Source organism: Podarcis muralis, chromosome 15 (assembly GCF_964188315.1).
Source record: "Podarcis muralis chromosome 15, rPodMur119.hap1.1, whole genome shotgun sequence".
Classification (NCBI taxonomy): domain Eukaryota; kingdom Metazoa; phylum Chordata; class Lepidosauria; order Squamata; family Lacertidae; genus Podarcis; species Podarcis muralis.
The window spans coordinates 13,094,315-13,119,075 of record NC_135669.1 but is presented as its reverse complement, the minus strand read 5'-3'; the positions used below and the strand labels follow the sequence as shown (position 1 = coordinate 13,119,075).

Sequence of the window (24,761 nt, the reverse complement as noted above, 5' to 3'; positions counted from 1 at the left end):
GGTGATAAACTGTCACGTCCTTCACTTAGCTTCCAGACAAACACACACAGAGTCCAGGTTTGTCCATTTCAGCTCTTTATTCCGACATTCCCCCAGGGATCTCCTGGGCTCCTTTCCGCCATTACAGGCTACGTCTTTCTCCCTCAAAGACCAGAGGGGAACAGAACGAAACTCCTCCCAGGCTCCTCCCAGCTTCTACAGCTGACGTCTGAATGTTGAGGCATCATGGGAACTTCTTAACCAGTTAAGTTCCAAACCTGACATTCTTTACCTTTTAACTTTACTGTACTCTCTTTTTCAAAGTAGAAGCCGGGTAACAAAATTAGGGCATTTCAATATAGAATTTAACCTATGTGGAACAGAGTTGTATGTGTTACTCCAGGTGGAACAATTTATTGTAGTTCTGGAACAAAAGCTGCAGGGGAAACCCAAGAGAGAGTCCCCTCAAGAGCCAACTCAGCTATGTTCTAGAAGCAGCAAACAAATGTATTATGTTGCACTACACCTGTTTTAGTCCAAAGCCGTGGTCCAAATTAGGCCTTTTCCTTTGGAGAGCTGCACAGAGAGAATTTTGAGCAGGTTTGCCTTGTTTCACTAAGATGATGCGGTTTCTGCAAAACTTCAGAGCAGGCAGTGAAGAAGGGCCCATAAAAGGTTCATGCAGGTGCTAAGTGCAATGTAAGTTCCCCAGCAGCAACTTCTATAATCTTTTCTGAGGCGTAAGCAACCACAACCCCCAATTTTAAGGTTTTTCTCTCCCTCTGTCAGAGAGGTTTACTACATTGAGAAACATAATCTGCCACTACAATTTTTCAGAACTTCATAGGGCAGCCTGTGAGGCCAAAATATGACTGTCCACCCATCTTTCTGCTCACGATATAGTCCAACCAGAGTTCTTCTGCGAAAATGTGATGAACGGAGGGGCAGGCAATCCATCTGTGTTGTAAATAGGACATAGCTTGTAGTCGCATGGCCACTCATTCCACGCGTAGCGGAGGCCGACGGTGCTATTTGGGCACTCTGGGTTGTGGAGAATCACTGTGTGGGAAGCGCTGGTAGCAATGGATACTGGGCTCCAATGGCACAATGACTCTGCAGAGCAGCACACCTGCCAAAGAGAGAGATAGAGGACTTACCCAAATTTGCTTCAGATGAAGCCCCAGGACCTAAAGCCCTAGAATGGTAGAGTCATTCCACACATGTAGCTCCTTTTCAGCTTGTGGAAGATGCACTTGGCACCAGACTCTGGGCCAAAGTACACATTATTCAGTGGAGCCATGATCAGGCATGCTGATGTTTTGATCTGCCCCCCACCACACAGCAGTCAATGGGGAATGGAAATTAGATAGGAGCAGCAGTGCTAGGCAAGAGGGCATGTAACCCTTTCCCCACTATGTTGTCTTCCTCATCTAATCCCAGGGTGGATTTGATTTAAATCACGATTTAAATCACTAGACAGTAAGACTTGATTTAAATCTTTTTTTTTTCTTCAGAAAGACTCATTCTTGCTGGTATAATCTTAATATTTACAACCAGATGAAGGTTTCATTTTTGGAATAATCAATTTTCAGAGTAATTTTTACAGTTGCATCAAAAATTACAGATTTGGTTATACTATTAGAAATACATAGACAGATAATTATGAAATTATTGTGAGGTTTAATAAGTTGACTGCTTATATTTGGACAACTTTTCTGCTGAGCTTTATTGGAAGGAGAAAAATAATGATTTCCTTAATAACAATTTATTTAACTAAAACAATAACATTATAGCAGATGTACTCATGTTTGTTAATTGATGTGGTTAAACAATTTTTAAAAAGAAAACTTAGACTGAGTTTTAGCACACAGGAAAAACTTAAAACAAATCCTTATTTCCTGATGAATAGCCTTTGGACAATAATGTAACTTAAATAAAGAACTATCTTTAGAAAGAGTTTTCCTCCAGAAGCATTTTATTTTTAAAAAACCTGATTTAAATAAAAATCAATTTTATTATTATTATTATTTTTAAAACCATTGGTTTTTACCCACCCTATTCCTCCATTCCTGAAGTTGCTACAAGCCCAGTTAAGGGGAATAATATAATCCTGGCATCTAATATTGCTATCTGAATTGGTAAAAACATAAAGGATAGAAATATAGCAGGTCCACATCAATTCAGTCTGTTCTTTCTTATGGGACACAAACCAGGCTGGCGTTGCTGGATTCAGGAATGAGTAAACTGGACGAATGAATGGCTTGTCTAATGGGCAGCACAACTCTGTGTTTTTCCGACATGGTACATGGCAGAAAGAGTACCCCTTTCCCCTGCGGTTCTTACCTCAAACGTGTTATTGGTCAAGCGGCGAAGCAGGATATCTCCTTTATAGGAAACATTGATACTTTTGCGGGCTACATCCACCTCCACTCTCTCAGGGTATGGGCCCTGGAAAGCGATGCTTTTATCACCGTACGCTAATGCCAAGGCACCACGGAGCAATCGAGAGGCCACTGTCTGCTTATCTCGAGGATGGATGCTGCAAATCAAGGGAAAGTAGCAGGGGGAGGGAAGAAAGGAGGGGATTACTACTGGGGTTCTCATAAAAATCCCATTTAGCTCTCATGGATGTAGAGAAACGTTATGCTAGCTGAGAACAATTGTGTTAGTTAAGGTTCATAACAGTTGTCTGAGAAAGGAGGGCAACAGATTGAGGAACGCCCCCCCCCCCTAGCTTTTAATTGTCCACCTACTGCCACTGTCCCTAGTCTTCTTTTTCCTCACCCCCATCTCTATACAGTCTCGATCCTTGGCTCTGCCCCTCTCTCCATGCTTTTTGTCATTCCATTCTCCCCCTAAAAATCTCGAAGAGATAGCAAGTTATGCAGTACATGGAAGAATACATTAAAAACTTCCCGATACAGGGCTGCCTTCAGATGTTTTCTAAAAGTCAGATAGTTGTTTATTTCCTTGACACCTGAAGGGAGGGTGTTCCACAGGGAGGGTGCCACTACCAAGAAGGCCCTCTGCCTGGTTCCCTGTAACCTTGCTTCTCGCAGGGAGGAAACCAGCAGAAGACCCTTGGAGCTAGACCTCAGTGTCCAGGCTGAACGATGGGGATGGAGATGCTTCTTCAGGTATACTTGGCTGAGGCCGTTTGGGGTTTTAAAGGTCAGCACCAACACTTTGAATTGTGCTCAGAAACACACTGGGAGCCAATGAAAATCCTTTAGGACAAGTGTTATATGGTCCCGGCAGCCACTCCCAGTCACCAGACTAGTTGCTGCATTCTGCCAGCAGCTGGACCAGACCCAGCTGGGGCAGCAGCTGTTCTCATGTATGGCAGCAGCTGTACCTGTTTCTCCTTCCACTGTTCCCCTCTCTCTCCCCCTCTGCATTATGCCTCTGCCTCCCAGGCTACCTGTCTCCTCCCTCCACCTGCCTGAAGAGCATTGGTGTAGATTCTAGGTCATCTTAGACTCCTGGCCAATAAGAGGCAAAGGTTTCCATCTCCAGATGCCTTCTGTTATAGAAGAGATTTGGCTACCTGAAAATCTTTATGGATGGTTTGAGAGGGTGTGGACGAAGAAAGAAAGTGGGCTATCTTTACCTTCCATAGGGGGAATTTTCATCACCAAGATCTATAGTCACAGCCATGAAAGTATTGAGCATTTTCTTATTAGGGACAAAGCCATAGTCTGCTGTTTGGTGCCATCGAATACGTGCAAAGTTGTCATTATGTTCCTTAGAGCGAACTGTAGATAACTGCAACACAGAACAACATTTGATATTCTGAGACGAAACCTATCTCCAGCTGTGGATGTCATAGAATTATTTTTGTTTGTGCTTCCTGCAGACAGACATGGCTCAATGACAGCACCCACAGCATACATCTAAAGCATTCTTATACCACTTTAGCAGCCACAAAGAATTTTGGGAGTTGTAGATGGTTAAAGGCTGCTGGGAAATATGGGTCTGTGAGGTTAGCACCCTGAGCAAACTACAGTTCCCAAGATTCTTTAAGGGAAGCCATGCCTGTTGAATCAGAGTAACAACTCTAAGCAAACAGTGTGCATGTTGGCCATCAGGAACATATGGACTGTGGAAAATAGGACACCTACACATTTTGGGATCAAAGTTATGGCAGTGGTGGGAGAAGCAATACAAGCCAGCAGAAAAGGAACCACTGCTGGAATTATCTCCCGCAGCAGACCCAGAACCTGCCTTCTGATCCAGGATACAGAGAAGGGAGAGTTTTCTACAGCATGGGGGGTTAGCTATTCCAGACTTGAGGACCACATCGCCACCTTGCATACCCTGTGGGAAGGGCATGCCAGTGGTGGTGATGGCTACTCCATAGATGCTAACACTGTGAACCATACACATATCACATACACACCAGATCATGAACGGGCAGGCGACTCGGCTGACTGCATTAGACCCACAGGCTGCTGCTGCGTTACAGACATAGACAAAGGCGTCAACTGTCATATTGCTAAGGAAAGACATCAGAGATATAAGGCCACACAAAGTATTCACCTGAATTACTCTGTTATCCAAGACTCAAGCCTGCTCCTAAGAATGGCATCCACATTCCAAAGGCTACCACCCTGTCCTTCCATCATTTGTAGAATCACTTAACCACCAGCAGTATTGAAGGGTGTTGAGAAACCCGCAATGTGATCACGTCAGGACATGGAGTGAGTGGTTCTACACAATATGTTTTGGGGAGGGGGCTGAGGTCCGAAGACAGATGTGAGAAAATACTCGGCTGTGGTGCAAAACATAGGAAATAGCTAGGATGGGAGACAAATTGATACCGGCTCCCGCTGCTTGCAGAAAGTGCTGCCTTCCTGCAGTTGTCTCACAGCTGATAGCTCAGGGCTCAAGCCACCACCCTATAGCCACTTACCTGGACGAAGCCAAAGGGAAAGTACCGCTGAGTTTGCCAGTCAGACCCTTCATGGAAGCCTTTCCGCCAGTCTTCTATGAGTGCAGGAAATGTGCAGTTGTACAGACTGGTGTCTATAAGGGTGTTCGCTTCACCTGTGGTAGGGCACACAAAGCAGGAAATAGCCCAGATGGGGTAGCTATAGTGATACAATTCCTGCTCAACTCTGTTGTGGGGCCTACCAGTATACCTGAAGGAGCGTCTCCACCCCCATCATTCTGCCCGGACACTGAGGTCCAGCGCCAAGGGCCTTCTGGCGATTCCCTCCCTGCGAGAAGTGAGGTTACAGGGAACCAGGCAGAGGGCTTTCTCGGTAGTGGCGCCCACCCTGTGGAACGCCCTCCCATCAGATGTCAAGGAAAGAAACAATTATCTGACTTTTAGAAGACAGCTGAAGGCAGCCCTGTTTAGGGAAGTTTTTAATGTTATATGTTTTATTGCTTATTATTATTATTATTATTATTATTATTATTATTATTATTCTGTTGGGAGCTGCCCAGAGTGGCTGGGGAAACCCAGCCAGATGGGAGGGGTATAAATAATAATTTTATTATTATTATTAATACCTACCTTGATACCAAATAACACCTTGGAGGGTCATGTTGAGAAAAGGGTGAATCATGGCATTCCAGAGCACTGATAACACTTTGGGGCCAGAATCAATGGATAAGGAAGCAGCCCTGCAACATACGAGATTGACCAATTAGAAAAGAATTTACAGCAAGCAGCCAATGCTTGATTTCCGGCTGGTGAAGCACTTTTCTGAATATTTGTGATCAGAGAGTGCTGAAGGATTAAGCACACATCTACACAGCTCAGGCTATGTTACTGCATTGTTCTGAAGCTGTCCTGGTCATATATGTCTTACCAGAGGCTTTTAAACGTAACTCTTTTAAAAAAAATGTTTCAATGGTTTTTCATAAAGTAGAATACATTAGCAACATCATTTATTTTGTCATGGTATCTGTACACCTCAGAGAACTCATCCTATTTGTGCAAATATCTTGTTACATACACCTCTCTCATTACTGTCGGAATAAAACAGCAAAACTGTAGAAAAGCTTTCATGGCGATAACATGTTCAAGGACTGAACCCTTTAAACCATGTTAGAACTAAACCAAGAGAAAACACCAGCTTTCCCAGGTCATGGAATATGCTTCCTCAATAAAAAAGTAAAGGTAAAGGACCCCTGGACGGTTAAGCCCAGTTAAAGGCGACTATGGGGTGCGGAGCTCAACTCGCTTCAGGCAGAGGCAGCTGGTGTTTGTCTACAGACAGCTTTTCCAGGTCATGTGGCCAGCATGAGTAAACCACTTCTGGTGCAACAGAACACCATGACAGAAACCAGAGCACACAGAAACGCTGTTTACCTTCTCGCCACAGCGGTACCTATTTATCTATTTGCACTGGTGTGCTTTCAAACTGCTAGGTTGGCAGGAGCTGGGACAGAGCAACAGGAGCTCACTCTGTCGCAGGGATTTGAACCACTGACCTTCTGATCAGCAAGCCCAAGAGGCTCAGTGGTTTAGACCACAGTGCCACCCGCACCCCATATTTCCACAATATGTGTCAATGGTTAAGACAAATTCATGGAGGATAAGGTTATCAATGGTTTCTAGTCATGAGAGCTACACTGCTGCCTTCAGGATCAGAGGCAACATGCTTCTGGATACTAGGTGATGGAGGAAAGAAGTAGGTGGTTATTGTCCCTGTGTCCTGCTTGGGGAACTCCTAAATGTAACTGGTTGGCTTCTGGGCGGGGGAAGTATACTCTTCTTACATTCCTATCATAATGATTGCAGGGTCCAAGGTTATTCATCCGACCTGCAAGAAACTAGGCACAAGTCAGACACACTGCACTGCCTTTCTAGTGCCAAATGGGATTACGCCAGGGGTACGGAAATTTGCAGCCCTCCAGATGTTGTTTGACTCCAACTCCTATCAGCTTAGCCAATGGTTAAGGAAGATGGGAGTTTGAGTCCAACACCATCTGCAGGACCGCAGGTTGTGTGGACACTTGTGTGCTGTTTCCGCACAGGAAGGAGGTGCTGCAAAGCCAGTGAGCACACAATATTCTGTAATAGTGGAAAGCATTCAGTGTACTGAGGAACCAGTCTAACACGGCTGGAAGGAACAGAGCATACTGTCATTAACCCTCCTTACTTTTTAGAGTATCCTGAGATTGCACATTCCCGCAGTGCCCTCTTGGAAGACCAGGCCTCTATTGGTGTCCCTCCCCAGGAGGAGTCTATCAGTCCTATGGGATACTTGAGCTTCTCGAACAAATACCGGCCAAAGAGCCAGCACACAGCAGAGAAGTAACTGAAGTCTCCATGGCCAAGGTTCTCTGTTCAATGCAATGTTAAAAGAAACTTTAGAGCATATACAAACTTGCAAACTAATAATGCAACTAAATGTAATACAACTACATGTTGTATTACAAAAATAATTTCTGCTGCTGTATTTTCATATATTAGCCATTGTACAGCTCTGATAGATCAGGGAATGGAATACTGAAGAACTACTACATGCTCTGCTGAAGCAGCTAATGTTGGCCACTCTCAGAAACTGTGTAGCAGGCTGTATGGATCATCATGTATCTGGGCCAGAATGAAAGTGCCCGTTGATCAGCAGAGATATTTGAGATGCTTGCTTCCATTAACTAAATCTTCAAGGTCCTTTTTTACCCTGAAGTCATGGTATAGTTCAGGAAGGAAAATTGTTCAACTCTTACTCACACCGGCCAAACCACAAACAGAAGATGCCTGCTTTTAACAGAACACACTCAAAACCTCTGCTTCAGATGGTTTGCCGGAGGTTTTGCTTTTTTTAAAAAAGGCTCTTACTGGCTGTCGGAATAGACCACGGCAAGCTGACGCTGGCAAGGTCCTGCAGTTCCACTTCAGACTGGACAAGACCGGCTGAAAACACACGGACGAGTGAGTAATGGGAAGCCTCTGCAAGCTCCTTACTGGCATTGAATACCTAGGAAACAGGGCAGATTCTACTGAAATACAGTTAAGCAAAGTTCAAAACAAAGCCCTCAAATATACGGACAGGACAAAGTAACCCAAATCTAGTCCAGGGATGGTACTCATAAGAAAGAGTTATAAAGAACTGGGAATTTCTCTTACACAAGCTGCAGAAACCCTCCCCCCCCCAAGGAAAAAGCAGGCCAAAATATTACACTATTTCAAACCAAAAGTAGAAGATACAAGAAACATGGAAAGCCTGCACACTCACAAATGGTCTGTCGACCGTACCTGGCATGGGAAGGATATAGAAGCAAACGGAGGAGGGGAGGGAGTCGATCTGGCAACTGAGCTACAACAAGCAACTTTAGAAAACGAGGTCCCTGAGCAGGAGTCTGTATTGGGAGACTCAGAAACTAGGACAAACGAGCCCACCCAATCCCCTCTGCCCGGAGAGAAGGCGGGATCCCCTCCCTTGACTGAGTTGGAGGAGTGGCTGAACAACACAAGAGCACAATATTTGTGTTGCCTTCTAATCCACACATTTAGCTGTCAGCCTGTAAGCTTATCAAATTCATTCCCATTTGCATGTGCAGCAACCTCCTGAAGCAAAGCAATGGCCCTAACTGCAACCTGTGAATTCAGACACAATAGCAAACCTGAAAGAAAGCCTGAACCCATGGTTTCAGATCTGGATTTGTCAGCAACAATCAAATCAAAGTTTGGGAGGCAGGCTCAGGTTTGGCTCAAGGGTAGAAACCTCTAGCCCTCCAAATGTTGTTAGACTGCAGGTCTCATCAGCCCCAGCCAGTATGGCCAGTGGTCAGAGATGATGGGAGTTGTTGTTGAGCAACATCTACAGGGTCATTCGTTTCCCACCCCTGCATAAGCAACAGAAATCATGGCTTTGCATATTGTCCGAACTTGGCCTTTATCAGAACTTTTCCTCCCAATGGAGCATATGCTGCACTCTATAGTGATGTGGCTTACCTGAGAAACTGTCATTTCCATGTTACTTTGTCCACTACAAAACCAGACATCTCCAAAGTAGACATCGTTCAACGTCACATTTGATTCCTGTCCCGTCCAGTATTGCCGTATATGTATATTGAAAGGGCCACCTTGGGCCATAGGACTCAGGAGTACTTTCCAGATCCCAGAGCCTTTTTTTTTGGGGGGGGGGGGGAGAGAATTTACAAAGATCTCAGGCTTAGATAGATAATTTATTATGGTCAAAAACTAGCTCACATAACATAACATAACACAATAAAAACAGCGTTCATAAAGATAAAATATACAATTGGAGCAGATTGCAGCAATAGCTCCTGAATTAAAATTGAGAAATATACATACACCTGTACAACTGAGATTTGGGCTACCATAAAAAGTTGACCCTGAGGCACCCCAAAGGGCTATTTCAGCATTTCCCTAGTAAGCTATTTTATTCTAGAGGATGATCTGTGCCTACAAATCTAGGCGCAGAATCTGGCTACCAGCCAGGTCGTCTTAGGATCTTTGCCTAAGAGGAGAGAATTAAGTTTAGACTTGTCTGAAAGATCGGCAAGCCTCTTCAGCAAAGGATCGATGGTGTCTCTACGGATCTCAACATAAAAAGGACACCTAAGATCTCAGGCTTATTATCATATGGAATGTGTTCCAAGGAAAGTATACATGCCTAAACCAAGCCAACAGATTGCCAGAATCTCGGACCAATGATTCCTCCATTTTATCAATGCTTAACTTGTGTCACAAGAAACATTCCCTCTTTATGGGATCCCTGTACCCTACTGGTACTCACAGAAGTATGCAATTGAGGCACAAATAAGTCAAATAAAGTTGTGCCGTTCAGGAGACTGTGTGTTAGGATTGGGCAGTGGGGCAAGCTTTTTATACTTTAAGAATGTAAGAACCCAAATGAATCAGACCAAGAGCCATGACCACAGTGGTCTATAGATGCCTCTGGAAAGCCCACAGGCAGGACATAAGCACAATAGCATTCTCCCACTTGTGATCCACAGCAACTGGTGCTCAGAGACATATTGCCTCCGAAACTGAAGCTAATATTTGTTTAGATGAAATATGTTCGTGCCGCCTTTAACATCTAAAAATATTCTCAAGATGATTTGTAAAACAAAAACATGGAGCAATAATACATAGTTGGATGCAACCCCACGGCTAGTAGCGTTATCCTCCATGAATCTGCTTAATCTCTTCTATAGCCACTCAAGCTGGTGGTCATAACATCTGTTGGCAACATATCTGAGAATTTAAGGAAGCAATGTGTAAAAACCACAATTCTGCTTTTTGTTGGCTTTGAATCCGCCACTTGAATCTGCCTTTTTTACCTTTAATGTCTGTCATTTTTTCCATAACGTTGCGATCCTTAGAAACAGTCACTATTATGTTGGCGCCAGGATCCCCATAGCCCCATATGACGGCCTGACTTGGTTGCTTCTGCAGTACCATGTGATCGCCATAATAGGCAGCAAGGCGAAGCTCAGCACCTGGGAGAACACAAAATGTCGTGACATTCTTGTTAGTAGTTAGGGTTTCTCTGGAATGTTCCTGTGGGAAATGGGCTGCTTTGCAGCCAATCAACAGTTAGATTTTTTTTTCTGATTGCAGAAACAGCTGCCAGTCTGTATAAGTTTGTCAAGGAAGCCAGGTCTGTTAGTGAAAAGAGGAACAAATCCTCAGACATTTTACTTTTCTTCACCCTGAAATGTTCTTAGATTTCAAGAAAATCTTTCATATGCATGCTTCTTTTGCCTTTTTGGAAAACCCCTCCCCAGGATGCTTTTTCATTTCTTTTTTTTTGTGAAAGTATTTTTTACTGAATTATTAGCCATATAACCCAAATAACAAAATATAACTTAAGGAGACAAACACATAAAAACTAAACACAACGAAAGCAAGCATGGTATGGGATGTTATGTTCACATCAAAAAACCCGATGAAGCTGGTTAGCTGGATATCTGCAATATGATGCACAGACACATAAACCTATTATTGAAACCTTGCATGCAACTTTTCCCAGCATCCACATGGGCATCAAAAGGCCACCCCATAAATCATCCCCATTTAATCCAGATACATTCTTTCCAGGGAAAATCCAGTAAGTTTAAAACAAAAAACCTGTTTCCAGTCACCGGCTAGCAATATTTGAACCACTTTATTTAATATTAAGCCCGACTTAATACTAAAAGTGTGGTGAGAGGAAAGTGAAATGCTGAAAGCACAGGGTAGTGACAGTTACACTGCAAAAGCTGACTTTTCATAACAAATGCATTGGTGAGGAAGCAAACATTCTGGATTTTTTTATTGTGCTAGAAATCACAGTTCTGGTTGCTATGCTCCAATGCTTCTCACAAAAAAACCTCTGTCTGTCCTTGCTATTAGTTTTGTTTTTTGAAAGAACTGCAATCCCTTCACATCAGGAGATTCAAACAGGAAGGTGAATAAACACGAAAATTCTGTGACTAATGTGAATACAGTTGCTACCGTTTCAAATTTCCCCTCTAGCCCTTTTGTGTACATGTCTCCTAGCAAAGGACATTTTCCTGTGAGGGGCAGCTCCCGCCCTCCGCACTCACCTGCCCTCCAAACCAACAGCAACACAAGCAGCACGGAAGAAGCCATGGCCCCTCTGACCAAACAAAAGAAGGAAGTAACAGCACGTGGTTCTAGGGCGTGCAGAATTCCAGCAGCCAGTTTATCTTAAAGAGGCGAGGTTCCTTGTGATCTCACAATTGACCTGGGGCAAAAAAAAAGGGGATGGGTGTGGGGCATGATTTCCATTTGAAATGCCCTCCACCAGCTGGAATGCTATATAACACGATTTCTGCTTTATTCAGCCATGTGGCTTCAGGTCTGCCACGGATAGGAATAGGTAGCCTTTGCAGTATCGTAGCCTAACATTTCTTACCCCAGCCTCTTACCATCCCTACCAGAAATATATACACGACTCCCCAAATTTGGGCTTCAGGAGTAGTCTCTTACTGCAGAGCTTTTGAGCACATGTCTAGACTTCTGCTCCTCCTGAGAAATTACCTGGACACATTAGCAAATAATGGTTTGCTGAGCAAAGGATTGCAGGAGTACATAGCATTGCAACCATCAACTGTCTACAAATCCCATGTCAAATCAGTAAAATATGTTAATATTACTCGATTTAACAACACATTTATATCCCACCTTTCCTCCGTAGAGTTCAAGGTGGTTTTCACAACTTTCAACAACTTTAATCCAGAACCTTCAGAGCCTAAACTAGGCTATGGCGAATAATGATTTTGATAATATTTTTTATTAGTTTTCAATTACAACAATCCAATAAGAGCTTCATGATAACAATGCCAAATTATAATACAATTTCTAATACAAATCATTCAAATACCAAATTATGTAATTTAGGTGGCCTTCCGCATGCTAGAATTGATGGTTTCTATAATTTCTGTAAGTGAATGATATTTTGGCTCAAGAGTCCTTTATGACAGATGGGGACTTGGGCTCCCCCCAGTCTCTCCCCTCCCCCATTTTTAAATTTATTTTAACAAAGTAGTAAGAATAAATAAGAATAAGAACCCCAGCATCTTAACCCCTTCAACCAGAACAATCTCTTTGCATTTTATTTCTGGCCTTTCCTCCCCAAGATCAAAGCAATGTATGCAATTGCTCAACAACAACTCTGTGAGAGAGGCTCCGGTGTGCAGCTGTCCCAGAGGAAGCCCACAGCCTAACAAGGACTCACACCTGAGTCTCCCTTGGGCAAACCTGGCACCCCAACAGAGCACACCGGTCGTGGGCTTTGTACTTGCCTGCTCCCTACTGAGCACCATAAGGGGGCAGCTTAGGCCCTAAAAACCTCGGATGTTGCCAGGTGGAGAGCTCCCACCATCCCTACCAGAAATATATACACAACTCCCCAAATTTGGGCTTCAGGAATAATCTCTTATTGTGCACGTGTCTATACTTACTTGCAAGATTACTTGTAATGAGCAGGACACTGGGGATTAGTGACCTGTTTTCCAATTCCATTATTTTATAATGTGTGTGTTTTTTAAAAAGCACTTGCTGAAACTGCTCCTGAGAAATTACCTGGACACATTAGCAAAGAATGGTCTGTTGAGCAAAGGATGAAGGTACATTGCAATTCCGACTGTCTCTACAAATCCCATAATGTCAAATGGGTAAAATATGTCAGCATTACTCTTGATTTAACCATGCATTTATATCCCGCCTTTCTTCTGGAGAGTCCAAGGCTTCAACAACTTTATTCCAGAAGCTTCAGGCTATGGCGAAGGATGGTTTTGGCTCAAGAGTCTTTTATGACAGATGGGGACTTGGGCTCCCCCAGCCTCTTAATTCCTTCGGCCAGAACAATCTCTTTGCATTTTATTTTTCTCCGGGCTTTCCTCCCCAAGACCGAAGCAACGTATGCGATTGCTCAGAACAACCCTGCTCAGGTGCGCGGCTGGCCCAGTTAGCCCGCGGCCTACCAGGAGCTGGCGCCCGAGTCTCCCTTGGGCAGCCCCGGCACCCTAACAGGGCGCACCGGGCGGCGGGCTTTGTACCTGCCCGCTCCCCAACTTAGGCCGCGGCCCTGAATCCCCGGATGTTGCCGGGCTGAGGCGGCTGTGGGGGGGCGTCGCGTGACGCCGCCGCCGTTTGTTGCGTAAGGCCTTCGCGAACCCCTGAGGCGGCTGCCGGCCCCCGCTCCGCCCCGCAGAGTCCCAAGTCAATGGGCCCTGACTAGACGCGACAGGAGCGCTGGCTCCCCTGCTTCGGCCAAAAGGCTTGGCCTCGCCACCGCCTCCTTCTCTGGCCACGCCGCGAGCTTCCCCTTGCGTAAACGGGCAACCAGGTGAAACCCGAGGGCGGCGCTGAGGCAGTTTCAATAAGCGGAGGCCTCGAGTAGGCGGGCGGGGGGAGGGGGCGAAACTTTTGCTTGAAAGGCGGGTCCGTCGTCCAATAGGTGGGCGGCTCCGGGCATCCGAGAGGCGGGCCTTGGTTTGGAGAACGAATCCGGGGCTGCGCGAGAGCGACCGGCCGACAGCTTCACTAACGGTTCGCTCTTGTGTCCCTCCCCGCTTGCCGTCCCGTTTGGGTTGCCAAGGTAACTGACAACAAACGCAGAGCTTTTCTCTTGGTTCTCTCAGGCGAGTTGAGAAAAAGGGCCGAGAGGTGGGGTTTCGTTGTCGCTCCCGCCGCTTCCTCTCCCGCTCCCCACAGTCAAATAGGCCGAGGTGGGATAAGACTGATAGGAGTGCGAGGAGCCGCTTTGTGACGTCACCTTCAGGTGGGGCGGGAGAGGGCGAGTGTTTCTGAGCATGGGCAGAGTGCCTCGTCCACACGAAGGGGCGACTAACCCAGGCAGTGGGGAATAAGCGGGTCTAGGGCTAATCCTGGCCGTTGGCCCTTCTGGTTTGGGGCTGCTGGGACCCAGAGTCCAGCAACGTCTTGAGGTCCACAGAATCCACGCCCCCCCCCCCCGTGCTTCCACTGGTTCAACTCGGCCGATGGGATTCCGCCTCAAGCTGTCCAGTTCAGGGTGCGCCTTTAAAGTGGATTTCCTAAACACTGCGCTGAAGAAAGTGAGGGGAAAATGCACTGGATGATGATGATGATGATAATAATAATAATAATAATAATAATGACAGCTGAGTTGAGGGACTGACATTTTTTATTATAATATAATATAATATAATATAATATAATATAATAATAATAATTTATTTCTACCCCACCCATCTGGCTGGGTTTCCCCAGCCACTCTGGGCGGCTTTGAACATAACATTAAAATCAAAATAAAACTTCTAACATAAAAAACTTCCCTAAACAGGGCTGCCTTCAGATGTCTTCTAAAAGTCAGATAGTTCTTTATTTCCTTGACATCTGATGGGAGGGCGTTCCGCAGGGCAGACGCCACTACCAAGAAGGTCCTCTGCCTGGTTTCCTGTAACTTTGCTTCTTGCAAGGAGGAAACTAGCAGAAGACCCTTGGACCTGGACCTCAGTGTCCGGGCTGAATGATGGAGGTGGAGATGCTCTTTCAGGTATACTGGGCTGAGGCTGTTTAGGGCTTTAAAGGTCAGCACTAACACTTTGAATTGTACTCAGAAACACACTGGGAGCCAATGAAAATCCTTTAGGACTGGTGTTACATGGTCTTGGTGGCCACTCCCAGTCACCAGTCTAGCTGCCGCATTCTGGAATAATTGTAGTTTCCAGGTCACCTTCAACGGAAGTCCCACACAGACTGCATTGCAGTAGTCCAAGTGGGATATAACTAGAGCTTGCACCGCTCTGGCGAGACAGTCTGCAGGCAGGTAGGGTCTCAGCCAGTATGGGATTAAATTTGCTTCATGCGACATCATGTTACCTCCTTGCAAACAAATCGATCAAAATGAACATTCAGTGAATGGGTTGTGTAGAAGTAACGAGGGATTGTTACTCTTGCATTTGAAAGCAGAGCATCTGTCTTATGTTTGTGTGTGCAGATTCCCAGCAAATGGGAGACTCAGGGCACTTCCAGACCTATTTATTGTGCATTTATTCACATTTGTTGGCATGTGATTGAATTCCACCTGAAATTAGTGACAGTCTAGAAGTGGCCCAGCTCCTCTTCTTCCAAGAAGTGCTTTTAAAAAAAGATCATTATAAAATAATGGAATTGGAAAACAGGTCACTAATCCCTAATAATAGGTATAGCTCATTACAAGTCATCTTTTAATATATTTTTAGATTGTTGTAACCTGCTCTGGGACCTCATGGTGAAGGGAGGTTAAGAAATTAATCATAAATTAATAATATCAACCATGTTGAATGGTAACATGTTAAAGATAGACAAGAATAAACCGAGTTGGGGGAATTGCTGGGGCCAAAGATGTCTGTGACATTTCTATGCTGATCTCAAAGATAGAACAAGAAAGCACGGTGACCAGTAAAATGTACATTGCCCTAGAATCCTAAACAAAATGAAGGGTGCTATATAAGGGTGCTATATATGTTTTAAAATTAAAAATAATGGTCATTTTGAATTTAACCTTGAATGTAGACTTTTCTGTCTGTTTTGTCAGTAAGGCTACTAAATCCACAGTTTGCAGCTCAATCTTGTGCATATTTACATAGAAATAATAGTAATTATTATTTATAACTTGTTGCCCCAGCCATGATGGGCAGCTTCCAAAAGAATATAAGAAAAGCACAACAAAGCATCAGACATAAAAGGTTTCCTGATACAGGGTTGCCTTCATTTGTCTAGGGGAGGGCATTCTGCAGGCTGGGTACCTCTACCCGAAAAGGCCCTCTGCCTGGTTCCTGTAGCTTCACTTCTCACAATGAGGAAGCTGCCAGAAGGCCCTCAGAACTGGACCTCAGTGTCTGGGCTAAACAACGAGGGGGAAGATGCTCCTTCAGGTATACAGGACCAAAGCTGTATACTCACTTGAGTATAAATCCCACTGAGTTCAGTGGAACTTATTCTCAAGTAAGTGTTCTCAGGACTGCAAGCAGCTACAGGGAGTAGTTATACCACAATTTAAAATATTTTCCCAAATAAAAATTACAAATTCATGTAAGTTTTGCATTCTGATCCTTTGCAGGCAGCTCAGAATGCAGAACCCATTGAGGTCAAGAAGACTTAAGTATAGTTTGATTGCAATCACAGTTACCGTATTAGCAGTACATTATTATATGTTTACTGAGAAGGAAGCTTCACTGTTTTCAGTGGTGTTTATTTCCAGGTGGTTAGCATAGGATTGCAATCCTATACATACTTAATTAAGAGAAAGTCCAATTCTGCTTGTTGTGGAGTACTTAGACATGTACGTATAAGATTGCACTGTTGAAAGTGTTTGCGAATGTATGAGTTTGTTTCCTGTTTCCAGATCTGAGTACTTGCGCTTCTAATTACATCCATTAGGGTAATGAGAGGTGCACAAACTCATATTTGTAACCTCGCTCAAGCTGTGAAGGTAAACTGTGACTGTATAAAAGGCAACTGAAATTTTAGCAGAGGTGTAATATGTACTGAATAGAATGAATTAAGGCTTCTATCTTCTGTAACTCCTGCATTCCCTGACTTTGCTTGCTACTAAATTCATAAGTAGAACTTTACAACAAACTGTTGCCATTTAATATCCTAGAGTTTATTTCTAATGGCAGAACTGAGGAATCAGAGGTGCTCTATTGAATCTTTGACTTTTGTATTGACGGCTGTGCTTTTAAACATCTGTTTGAACTGCAATTAGCTAGTGGAAATATGTACTCCCAAGCTTTAAAAAGTAGGGCCTGCTTAACGAAACATTGTGAGTTAAGTGTATGAACTTTAATCACATAAACAGATAAATTTGCATATGGGGGGATTCCTGCGGAAGATAGCATACTTTTTGTGTTTAGATGATGCATTCAAGCATAGCATATGTACAACAGTGCTTTTCTCTGGGGGGATGCAGGGGTATGCATACCCCTAAACATTTTGTGAATCTAAGTTTGGCATCATTGAGGGGCAGTATTTCAATATGAGTAGGAAAATGAGAGTACCCCTAAACATTTTTTTAAGAAAAAAAGCACTGTGTACATACATCAGTAATTTTATTTGTATATCACCTTTCCACTGTTCAAACCATGCTCAAGGTGGCTTGCAACATGAAAAGTATACATGCTTTCATAAATTGCAACAAGATATATAATTAATAAATGAACTCTGCTTGAGGAAGGTTGCATCTCTCTTTTTAGGCTAGCTTCAACACAGACACTCACAGACCCCACTCTCTATGCTCTATCCAGACACACAAGAGTCATCATCAGTATTCAAGGACACATTCCAGCCAGGGGAAAAATATTTACAGATGGTGCAGCTAGGGAGGGTGTGTAGGCTGGGGACATTCTGATGGTCAGCTAGAAATTCCTGAAGAACCACATCTGGCCCAGCCCTGCACTAGGGTCTGCCTGCAACAGCAGCCCTCTCAGTGTCTGACCATTCACCATGAAGTCAGGAAGTCATCTGGGATTGAGGCAGGAGGTCCCTCCTCTTACAGGAAGATCTGCCTTCCTAGCCTTCCTTCATGCTAGCTGCACCCCCTTTCTTGAAGAAAAGGGGAGTTATTCATGCAAAAAACATCATGTTAGAAGAGGAACATCTCTTGTCTTTCATTTGTGGGCATTTTGCCTTGATATGGCACTTGCCATATAAGAACCTGTATTAAAAATAATTTTAAATTACTCTCCCCCCTCCCCCCGGCATGGCTTCTCTGGTCTCATAGTAAGAAAGAGAAGGAAGTGCAGTCTGTGGTCCTGAAAGAAAATTATTTTAAATTAAATACCTTGTCCCTGGTTAAATGAGTTCTTGTTTCGGGTTGATCAAAACGTTTTTCATCAACAGATCTCATAAATAAGGCATTGCAGCCCCAGAGTAAAGCTGCCGTTGCAGATATCTGAATATCAGATAGCAAATTGCAGTGATGATTATTGTTATTTTGTGCTCTTTGTGTCTTAAGTATAATGTAGGCATTTGTGTTCACGCTTCAGTCAGTAAATGATGCAGTGGGTGGGGAATGTATGAGTTTCATAACTTCAGTTGTAATACCTGTAACATCTGTATATATTAGACCAACAAAAATTCTGTTTTTCAGATACAAAAATAATTCATTTCTCTTAATGAAGCTGCAGGTGGGATAGAAACCTATTGAGAGACCATGTCCATTCCATTCTCCAACACCACTCAACGCATTCCTCCAGGATTTGCAAATCTGCTCGAAGGGCTTGCCAGGGAAGTCTTGAGGAGCCAGCCTGTGGATATACCAAGCTTTGCAGCCAAGTATTTTGAAACTCTTCTCATTGAAAGAGAAAGTGAGCATAAACTGAGATAATATCACATATGTTTAACATATATGTGCACACATTCTTCTCCCTAAGGAAAGATCCAAACCAACCTAATCCTATACACGGTTACTCAGAAGTCCCACTGTGTTCAGTGGGACTTCCAGGTAAGTGTGTACAGCAACTTTTCTCAACTGGTGCCCTCCAGATCTTTTAAACTACAGCTTCTATCACTCACAGTCTTTCAATATTTAGGGATGATTGAAGCTGTCCATAGCATCTGGAGGGCAGATGTGGAAGTTTACTGTTTGTGGTTGCAGCCATAAAACACTACCCAGTGCTAGCTTTACACAAACAGAGGCATTTTCTTTAGGTCATGGGCAACCTAGATTGGTGGGATGGGGAGAAGAAAATGCATTGGAAGTCTGAGGGTGCAGAGAAGACATGTTCCTCTTTCCCTTCTTGGCCGTCTGATGTGCAAGTACAGAGTGCATGGCTTGCTCTGTGAACAAGAAGCAAAGATTCCACATCTTTACACTTCCCTTTCCCAAGATAGAAGGTTTCTTACACACTGTTGCATAGTGTGTAGACAGGTGTAGGACTTTCCTGTCTACTTTATATATAGGTACTTACTATCCAGGAAAGTGTGTTGATAGTAGGATTGCATTTTGAGGCAAGGAAAAAGCCCCTGATGGATTTGAAGCTATTTGACAGCAATCCAAGTATGATTAATTTCATGTTGTTGTGGCCTTCTCTTGATAATGTGGTACTCCTAGTTCTCTGGGAGAATTTTTATGAAGCATTTTTTTTTAAATAGCCGGCCGGAGGAAGCAGTCTTGCTGATTGACCAAGCTACAAACATGTGGTGGTGTTTTTAATTGCAGGATGACTCACAGTGAAGCTCAGAGCTATTTGGCCTCTTCTTTGTTTTTAAAATGTCTAGTAAATGACACTTTTGGAGAAGGTTTATAGCGTTATGCAAGGAAAGTTAGTGAGCAGTGAATGTTCTGGGTGCAAGAGAAAGAACCCCTTACCATCTTACATAATTAGTTTTCCTCTTCCCAGAGGCAATACTCAGTTGTGCCTCAGAGCTGCAGGTAGAAGCCTACACTTTTTTGCTTGGAATGATACCCTCCTTTCAAAATACACTGTTCTTTAGCAGACCTTCAGAATGTAATTGGTTCTATACGTGTAGATGTTGCTAGGCAGACTGACACTCAGGAGGGTTATTTTAATTTTATAGGGCATGCAGCATCAGCAGTTTCATAATGGAGTTCTGTGAGTTCTACACCTTATCCACCTGGCCCTGAAACACAAATTGTGAAGCCAGATTTTATTATGCAACTTAAGGACACCGTGCAGATCTGTCTGCATAAGCGGGACAGGAAAAATATTTCCAAACATGGGGAGCCAGGCTAAGCTTCTTATGTTTGCTTTTTAAGAGTCTAAAAAGTCATGTTTAGGACAGGGATGGAGAGAGAGCATGTCACCCTCCAGTTGTTGAACTCCAGTTACCATCAGTTCCAGCCTGCATGACTCACATACTGGGAGTCAATGTAGGTCTTTCAGAACCGGTATTGTGTGGTCTCGGTGGCCACTCCTAGTCACCAGTCTAGCTGCCGCATGAGTTGAAGATGCCATTATATATCTGTTGTTGTGAATCACCTGGACTCTTCCCCCCACCCTTTGGTTGTGTTGACCTTTCTTGAGTTCAGTATTTTTTTAAAGCAGCTTTCATTTCTATCCTACCTTTCCTCCAAAGAGTTCAAGGTAGTGCACCCACTTTATCCTTGCAACCTGTTATGTAGGCTAGGTTGAGAATACTAAGATGACCCAGTGAGCTTTGTAGCTGGGTGGATATGTGAACCGATATCTCCTTGGTCTGAGGCCATGAAATATAACCTTGTGAGCATTTGTTTTGTTGTTTATGTTTTTAAAAATATTTTACTGTCTCAGAAGGGAAACTGTTGAACTGTATGAACACCCTAAGCCTGTTTGTGTATTCCAGCCCAAAAGCAGGCTATGCATCTAAAAAGAAAGAGTTTGGGTCACAGGACACTGAGATTGTTTCTTGCCTGTGACTAATGTACCTGTGGATGTTGTCTGCTTAGGATGGGTGATGATGAACAGAGTGGAATAAGCAGTTGTACGCAAGATGGGGTTGGTCCTCCAAAGCAGTACAAATGAAGTAGCAGCTCTCAGTTTGTGGGACTTGAAGTAGTTGCTGAAAACAGATATAGGCAGCAATACTATTGATACTTTCTTGGGAGTAAATGTTTATTTCTCAGGAGACGTGCATAGGATTGCAATGTTCTAACTCCTTTTTACACCATCTGTTACTTAAAATGGTATGAGTAGCCAGTATAGTCACTTCTCATTTTGCCACCCAACTGTCCTTGATTACCATTCTACTTCCCACCTACTCATGCAAAATTGGATACCTTAACTCAGTAAGATTGGGCAAATGTTTCATGACGTGTATCATTCCAGCTCTTACTCTACATTTCTTTCATTATCAGACCCTTTTTCCCTGTCAAAAACAAGATGTTTTAAAGCATTGTTTTGCCCATTCACTCATTTACTATAACCCATCATACTTGGTTGTTTCTGCTCTTTTTTTGGAAGGAAATACATGTGTTCTGACTTACAATCCTGACTCAACTCCATAGAGAATCTTGCAGTTGCTTCCCCCTTTGTCTTGCACTTGGCTGTATATAAGTACACAGGTGTAAGTATAAATAGTTAAGAGATTTTTAAAAGAAAAATAATCCTACAATCCCTAAAGCTGAAAGTGCATAACTAGACCAAGACATGTTACTTGATACCCGCATTTCATTGCAGCTGCTACTCTAAATACTTGAATGGGTAGCTTATTTTGGGTTTGTCCCCAACTAAACTGTACTTAGATTAGACACACAAGAACAATAGATCCAAGTTAGCTATGCCTATTTAATTTTAGTGACCAGCATTGGATATGACCCTTATTTTATATAAAATAATTCAGTGTTTATTTTCTTTTACAAAATTCTGTTTAGAAAGTGGTTATGATCCATGTGAATGGGGAGCAAAAATAGACGACCGATACTACAATAACCATGCCTTCAATGTAAGTCTTATTTTATGGTGGGCATATTGGGGGGACGGGATGGGACTAACAGGCCAGAGGGTGTGGGCAGAGACAGCTTAGTAGCATAGGAAGCACTGTGGTGCTTTGGAAGGGCAGGTTAAACATCTGCCCCCCCTCATTGTTATGCCTGAACTGAATCAAAAGCTCAGAAATAATTATAGGTGCTCATTTAACACTTGAATGTGCCAGTTGTGTAACAGTACTATGGAAGGTGCTAGAAAAAACAAATGTGTTTGTTGATTTGGTCACAGAGGCTATCAAGGCACATAGTCCACCCCTTCTTAGACTGTGGGTGAGGAACTTGTGACCTTAAATGTTCTCACACTTCAGTTCCCATCAATCCTGACTCACGTTGGTTGAGGAAATGGAGTCCGACAACATCTGGAAAGCTACAAGTTCCCTGATCTAGAGAAAACCACACACCCAAATGATTGTGAGCAACTCCCTAACGCTACTCATCCTACACCTTGATTGGGCTTGAATTAAGTATCATCTGTACCACCAGACCCTGGTGCTCTTCTTGCAAGCAAGTGCATTGAAAATAGCCTTTGTTTTTGCAGGAACTTGCACCACCAGGAGGTGGTGATAAAGCAGAGGAGAAGAAGGAAGGATCTGAGGCACAGCCAGTAAGAAATTTTCAATGAATTCACTGTACTTTTCTTGAACCTGAAGACCATTCTCAGCCCTTTGCTACATAGCTAAATCACTACTGACCTTGCCATGCTCAAAAGAGTAATCTTTGCATAGAGTGCAGCAACAGTCAATTTGTCAAGATCTTTTCACTTTTCTAAATAATTTCCATGGCTTTTTACAGAGGGAGGCATCCAACTAAAACATCCCATCAACTTCCCACCATGTGCACCCTGTGCCTTCCAGAGAGTATAGGGAACCCCAAGAACAGATTGGGGAGGGGGGAGAATCTGCTGCATAAACAGAAATCCTTCTGAACACAGGACTGTGACTTACCAACTTAGCTCTGCTTTGGATACAACCCAGAGACTCTCATCGGTAGCAATCTATGGAGTCTCCTCTTCCCTGCATGGATTCCAGTTTCAAATCCCTAGCTGCTGATCCACTGAAAAAAATCCTTCACTTGAAGTGAAATGTATGGGTGGGTGGGGGGGAGAAATTAGCCTAGTCACATAAGTGAGAGCAGTTAACACATCTCTAGATCTGCTTTGGATAAAGTGGCAGACAGTGGCAATGTGGTGTGGGAAAAATTAAACAGAAAATTTTCCAATGGAAAGTTTTCCCATTTCATAAATTAATTAGTAACTATGAATGGATGCCAGTTGCAAATGCAATATTAGGTAAGCTTGATGGTGTCAGGTCCTTAGTTTTAAATACAGGTAGAACAAACATTGCGAATTAGCTCCCTCTCCCATGTAAGTAGCAGGGTGGGGGGTAGGGGTGGGCAGTTGTCTCACTCAAATCAAGTAAAGAAATAAAAATACTTAACTAACTGACCAATTGCAGATAACTCGGTTCTGCCCCCCTAACATAAAGCCTCCCTCCCCCCCAATAAATCCTGGCTACACCCATGCCCTCTCCAAGGCATCAGGATATTTTCCTAAGCAAATCGCCCTAATCTGTATAGAAATCTTCTGGAAATCAACATCATGGGCAGCTGGCCCTATTTCAGGCATTGGCAAACTCTGGCCCTCCAGCTGTTTGGGACTACAATTCCCATCATCCCTAGCTAACAGGACCAGTGGTCAGGGATGATGGGAATTGTAGTCCCAAACATCTGGAGGGCCAGAGTTTGCCTATGCCTGCCCTATTTCTAACATTTCCCCAAGACACCTGGATGTTTGAGTTGGATCTCTGAACCTGCAATCAAAGGGAGCAGCTCATCAGTGAGAGCTATGTTACACTTTTGTTCAACAAGTTCCATCAGGGAAAATGTAGGCACTGCCCAGCCAAGTGTTTAAAGTCCCATTGCTTTCTATGAAAAAGGCTTGCAGTGTGAGCAACACCATAGGACTAAGGTGAAACTGTTGTGCTCCCTTGTTATTTCTACTGTTGCTAGAAGGTGTAATGTTAATTTAATCTTGTTATATTTATACTCTATTATTGAAATACTGCTTTTTCCATGCAGTTATAATTGCTATTGTGTTGTTTTTTGATGTTACTATGAAATTGTTCTTGCAATGTTGATTTTGAGGTGTAGTACTCTTTTCTTTGTTGTAAACCACATTGTGCATGCTTCTTTTTGTGGAAAGGCAGCAACAAATAGGATGGTGATTAGGGCTGGGTGGTTTTCAACATCGTGATATACCACCCGCTAAACATATCGCCCGCTATACCACTGTATCACAATATCTGAAATAAGGTTGGATCTATGTAGAGGCACTGACTGGCTTAACGGTTTTCTTCGCATCTTGCTTTTTGCATAACACACACAACATGATTCGCAATATATTGGCAGGTCAGAAATTATGAAACCGGTATCATGATATGGACTTAAAGCCGGTTTTGGACAATATATTGGTATATTGCCCAGCCCTGATGATGGTGATATGCATATTTAGTCAGAAGGAAGCCCTGCTGTGTTTGTGGGGATTATTTCCAGGTAGGTGTGCAGATATTTGCAGGCTTAAGCTTATGTTCTGTTCACCCATTGAAACCACTGGGATTTGAAACTTCTTAACTATGGATGAAGTGTACCCTCTGTATTTTGTAACGTTTGAATGACATTGAAGCCTTTGTCCATTGCAGGCAAACAGATTAGGCAACTGCAGACTATGGCATTGCTCCCCTCTCTTCTGGTAGGGGATTTTTTCCTTTTGCATCCCAAGGATGAACAGTTGGTAATATCTAAATTCTGAGTGCTAAATTCTCACATTTTCAGCAGACAAAACTTCCTTTGAAAAAATGATGGAAAGTTGCCCAAGTGACATACAGAACATCTAGC

General features: G+C 43.4%; 2 protein-coding genes across 16 annotated transcripts in view; one reads left to right on the top strand and one right to left on the bottom strand.

Annotated features, from left to right (window-relative positions):
• Window positions 1-271: 271 nt before the first annotated feature.
• On the bottom strand, window positions 272-13,136 carry SIAE (sialic acid acetylesterase). 3 transcript variants are annotated; one of them, XM_028707949.2, is made up of 11 exons: window positions 12,998-13,136; window positions 11,497-11,657; window positions 10,249-10,407; window positions 8,894-9,066; window positions 7,778-7,916; window positions 7,095-7,278; window positions 5,501-5,610; window positions 4,892-5,025; window positions 3,590-3,744; window positions 2,323-2,518; window positions 272-1,108 (listed from the first exon to the last, which is right to left on the bottom strand). In XM_028707949.2, the coding sequence occupies exons 2-11, from the start codon at window positions 11,540-11,542 to the stop codon at window positions 872-874; spliced, it is 1,533 nt and encodes a 510-aa protein (XP_028563782.2). In that variant the 5' UTR covers window positions 11,543-11,657; window positions 12,998-13,136; the 3' UTR covers window positions 272-871. The 3 variants fall into 3 exon arrangements, with proteins under 3 accessions (XP_028563782.2, XP_028563781.2, XP_028563780.2); XM_028707948.2 differs by having other exon boundaries at window positions 12,877-13,015; XM_028707947.2 differs by lacking the exons at window positions 11,497-11,657; window positions 12,998-13,136 and adding an exon at window positions 12,877-12,985.
• Window positions 13,137-13,626: 490 nt separating this feature from the next.
• Window positions 13,627-24,761, top strand: part of LOC114585371 (sperm surface protein Sp17) — an 88,794-nt gene continuing 77,659 nt past the window's right edge. Inside the window, exons 1-4 of one of the 13 annotated variants that reach the window (XM_028707959.2) lie at window positions 13,627-13,763; window positions 18,571-18,750; window positions 21,756-21,826; window positions 22,408-22,473. In XM_028707959.2, the coding sequence (XP_028563792.2) occupies window positions 18,597-18,750; window positions 21,756-21,826; window positions 22,408-22,473 (291 nt within the window). In that variant the 5' untranslated portion in view covers window positions 13,627-13,763; window positions 18,571-18,596. The other 12 variants (XM_028707953.2, XM_028707961.2, XM_028707951.2 and 9 more) reach the window with 12 other exon arrangements.

Excerpts from the sequence above, each read along its gene's own strand:
- SIAE (XM_028707947.2), bottom strand. The coding sequence starts at position 12,937 with ATGGAATTGGAAAACAGGTCACTAATCCCCAGTGTCCTGCTCATTACA. Across the intron at positions 3,745-4,891 it reads TTCCCTTTGGCTTCGTCCAG|TTATCTACAGTTCGCTCTAA; the intron begins GTAAGTGGCTAT and ends TCTGTGTTGCAG. Across the intron at positions 1,109-2,322 it reads TGACCAATAACACGTTTGAG|GTGTGCTGCTCTGCAGAGTC; the intron begins GTAAGAACCGCA and ends TCTCTTTGGCAG.